At 53.7% G+C, this 3,288-nt stretch overlaps 1 protein-coding gene across 2 annotated transcripts in view; it reads right to left on the bottom strand.

The window, feature by feature from the left end:
- Positions 1-3,288, bottom strand: part of LOC113212929 (glutamate decarboxylase) — a 57,356-nt gene that overhangs the window by 11,346 nt on the left and 42,722 nt on the right. For both annotated transcript variants that reach the window (XM_052265615.1, XM_052265614.1), the window contains one exon: positions 2,206-2,442. In XM_052265615.1, coding sequence (XP_052121575.1) covers positions 2,206-2,442 — 237 coding nt within the window. The remainder of the gene's footprint in view (positions 1-2,205; positions 2,443-3,288) is intronic.

Below are 3,288 nucleotides of genomic sequence, written 5' to 3' on the forward strand. Positions count from 1 at the left end.
GCGCCTCTGTATCTCTGCTGAATGGTACTTGTAAGAAAAGCCTTAATCAGCTTCATTATTACCCACAGCAAAAAACTGCCATTAAGTAGAAAAGCACGTATAGTTTAATTCAATTTATTTCTGTAATCTTTCATTTTTTTTGTTTGCGAGCAAGGAAATTGACGAAGCGAAGCGATTGATAATTTACTTTAAAAAAAAACTGGATGCATCGAAATGCGTTTATATTTCATTTTGGCCTGGAACGATATGCGCATGCCATGCACTGCTGTGTCAGTGCAGCCGCTGTGGCCGGAAGTCTCTCACCCGCGCCGGGGACGCGTCCGAGTCAATCTTTTTTTTCGTTTTCTTTTTCTTTTCGCCAATCCGCTCCCTCCATGTGCCTTCTTCAAATCCAACCGCTCTCCATCCATTTCCCTTGTAATCCTCCGGATTCCAACACACTCTCCCCCTCTTCCCTGCCGGCCCATCCCTCGCCCCTCGCCCGGAATGTGGCACCCCAGCAGCCCTCCAGGGGCCCTCCAGCCACCCTCCAGTGCGCCCTCCAGCGGCCCTTCTGCGACCCTCCAGCGCCGCGATCCACACCCAGCCGGAGAGCGTCGGCTGGAGACAAGGGGGAAACAAACATTCTGCCGGGCGCCAAACAAATATTCCTTTGTCAACTGGAAATATACCCGAAAATTTTAGGGCATCCATGGACATACGTGAGAAACTAGGTAAGACCATAGTCTTAAAAGAAATAATTCTTGTTCCTAATCTTACGATCAACCCAACGTTAACATCAACGTTGGCGTTGGGGGTGGGGGAGGTAGGGAATTATTTTTCTATTATTTCAGATGGGAGGACGAAAAAGGGTTCCAGCGCCACGAACAATATCTCCACCTTTAGAGCCCCGCAAATATATCACACTTTACTTTCATGCTCTTGATCTTGTTAGCCCCAGCCCCTCCAGTCCTTTTGGAGTACAAATATTTCAACGTTAGGACAAAATTATTTTTCTTTAGCTTAAAATTGAATAGCCTTTCTGCCAGTTTACAAGCTGCCAGAACCAATGAGGTTTGGAACACGTTTTTTGGGGCAGCTATCAGGTGTCACCTGCTGCCCTTGTGTCTCACAACTCGTGTCTCCCCTGTGACTGCTGGACTGCGTGGCGCACATGCGCTAAACACTGCCCCTATGCGGGACAGTCGACAGGGACAGAGGTGTGTGTGTATGTGGTGTGGTGTGCCGGCTAATTCAATTCCAGAGTTTGGGGACAGGAAATGGTAGAGAGGGCGAGAGGAAAGGGGAGGAGGGGTGGAGAGGGGAGAGCCTGTGCTCCCGCAGCCACTGCAGCGCGGTGGGGGCGGCGCGTGGCACCAGCGCTGGCACCAGGGAGACAGACAAGGGCCAATCTGCAGTGAATAGCGCCCTTATCGCCACTCCGCACAGCATTAATAAACAGCCGCTCCCACACCGCAGGCGGGGCGGGGCGGGGCGGGGCTCAGGCCCACAGGACGCCCCACGGATGGCGTCGGCCGAGTGTCGTCGGAATAGAATTATTATCCAGACCACAAGAGCCTTAGCTTTGGTGCAGTCTGGTGGCCACCGCGGTGGGGCGGCGGGGCGAGGTGCGGTGAGGCGGGGTGAGGCGGGGAGCTGACCCAGTGAATACAGTTCGTTTGGCCGCTAGAGGCGGCACGTCGTCGTCGCTATGCTGGCCGGAGAAAGTCGGCAAAACTTCCAAATGAACAGTGGGGTCCGCGCGTAAAAATAAAGTAATCAGTGCAAAAGAGGGTGGGGTATGGCCGGGACAAGCCTTCTGGGCTGTCCTGTTCCTGTCAACGCTCTTGTCGAGTCGAAGGGCTGCCCAGAGAGGCCATGCAACTGTGCGCTCTCACGGTCCACCCCGCCTCGCCCCACCTCGCCCCGTCCCGCCACGCCCGCAGGGTCGCAGACTGAACGTGTGAACATTGGAAGGCAATCAGACGGCAGCACAGGAGATCTCACACGCCTGAGCGCTCGGACCAGGAAACTACCCCTTCCCGTTCCCTATCGACAAACTCACCGGGAGAGTCCCTCCTCACCTCCCTACCCCCACCTCTCAAGTAAAGGTGCATTCAGAAGCAAAATCAGTCAAGCAAAAGTCCCTGGTCGAATCGATTACTTCTCTTCAAAAAGGAAATGTCTGTGTCAGGGCATGCAACCCTTACTCATACTACTACTCACCCGTCTTGACTTGGTACTTGAGTGTGGTGTGGCAGTCCTCGACGAGCTGCTGAAGGTTCACTCCCTTGTCGTGGATGTCCAGGTCCAGGAGCTTCTTCATGTCCTCTGGGTGGTGGAACTCCAGGATCTTGCAATTGCGGTCGTTGGTGTCCTTGACGAAGTCCATGAGGACGTCGATGACCTTCTGCAGGAACTCTTTGGTGACAGCCTGCCCATTCTGGTTGTGCGGCAGCAGATCTGCAACAAGAAGGGACCCGTTTTGTTAAAATCTGCACAAACAAGGGCAAGAGTTGATGATTGCCGGCGTACAAGTGGAGCACCCGCCCCGGGGAGGCTGCCGACTTTTCATCCCCATTACCACTTCACCCGGTTTCTATCTCGCGTTCATCCCGCTAGGACAACTTTTAGAGACAATACTGAATTCCTGACCCGAGCTCGATCCGAAGGGTCTCGCGCCACGCGCGGTGGGCGCGCCTAGATCTCGCGATATGACAGCGATAGCGGGCGGGGCTCAGACCAGGGACCCGGGCCAATGGTCCCTCGAGCGGACAGCAAGGACACTGAATCTGTGCAGAAGTATGCCAGATATCATACATCTTGCAAGGCTTGATATGGAAGAACGCCGACGGAAATCCGTGGAATGCCGAGGGCATTTATCCATTTAAATTTCCATTATTTATCTTTGAAACAAAATGTCGTCCCTGAAATGTATGTGACAAGGAAGTGTCATTTTAAAATGTTCTCCTCCCCATATAATGACAAGTTTCGTTTTTGTGCTTCACAGTTTTTGTTTTTGCTGGTTGAAAAGTAAAGCTCTCTTGAAAGTGAGAGAGCGCCGCACACTTTGGTTTGGAGTTGGACCGGGATGCTGTGGATGCGCCCTGTGCGCCACGTGGCCGCGATGGCAGGCCGAGATAAGTCCGCGGAGATAGGCGGCGGCGGGGCGACGGCAAAATTGAAACGGATGCTGAGCAGGGCTGGACCACTCGTCATCGTTCATAAAAGCGGAGGCGCGTGCGAGAGCGAGCGAGAGGGAGAGAGAGAGAGTGAGAGAGAAGGGGGGGGGGAGAGTAGGGGAGTGGG

Source organism: Frankliniella occidentalis, unplaced genomic scaffold (assembly GCF_000697945.3).
Source record: "Frankliniella occidentalis isolate FOCC.00 unplaced genomic scaffold, Focc_3.1 Scaffold28, whole genome shotgun sequence".
Classification (NCBI taxonomy): Eukaryota; Metazoa; Arthropoda; class Insecta; order Thysanoptera; family Thripidae; genus Frankliniella; species Frankliniella occidentalis.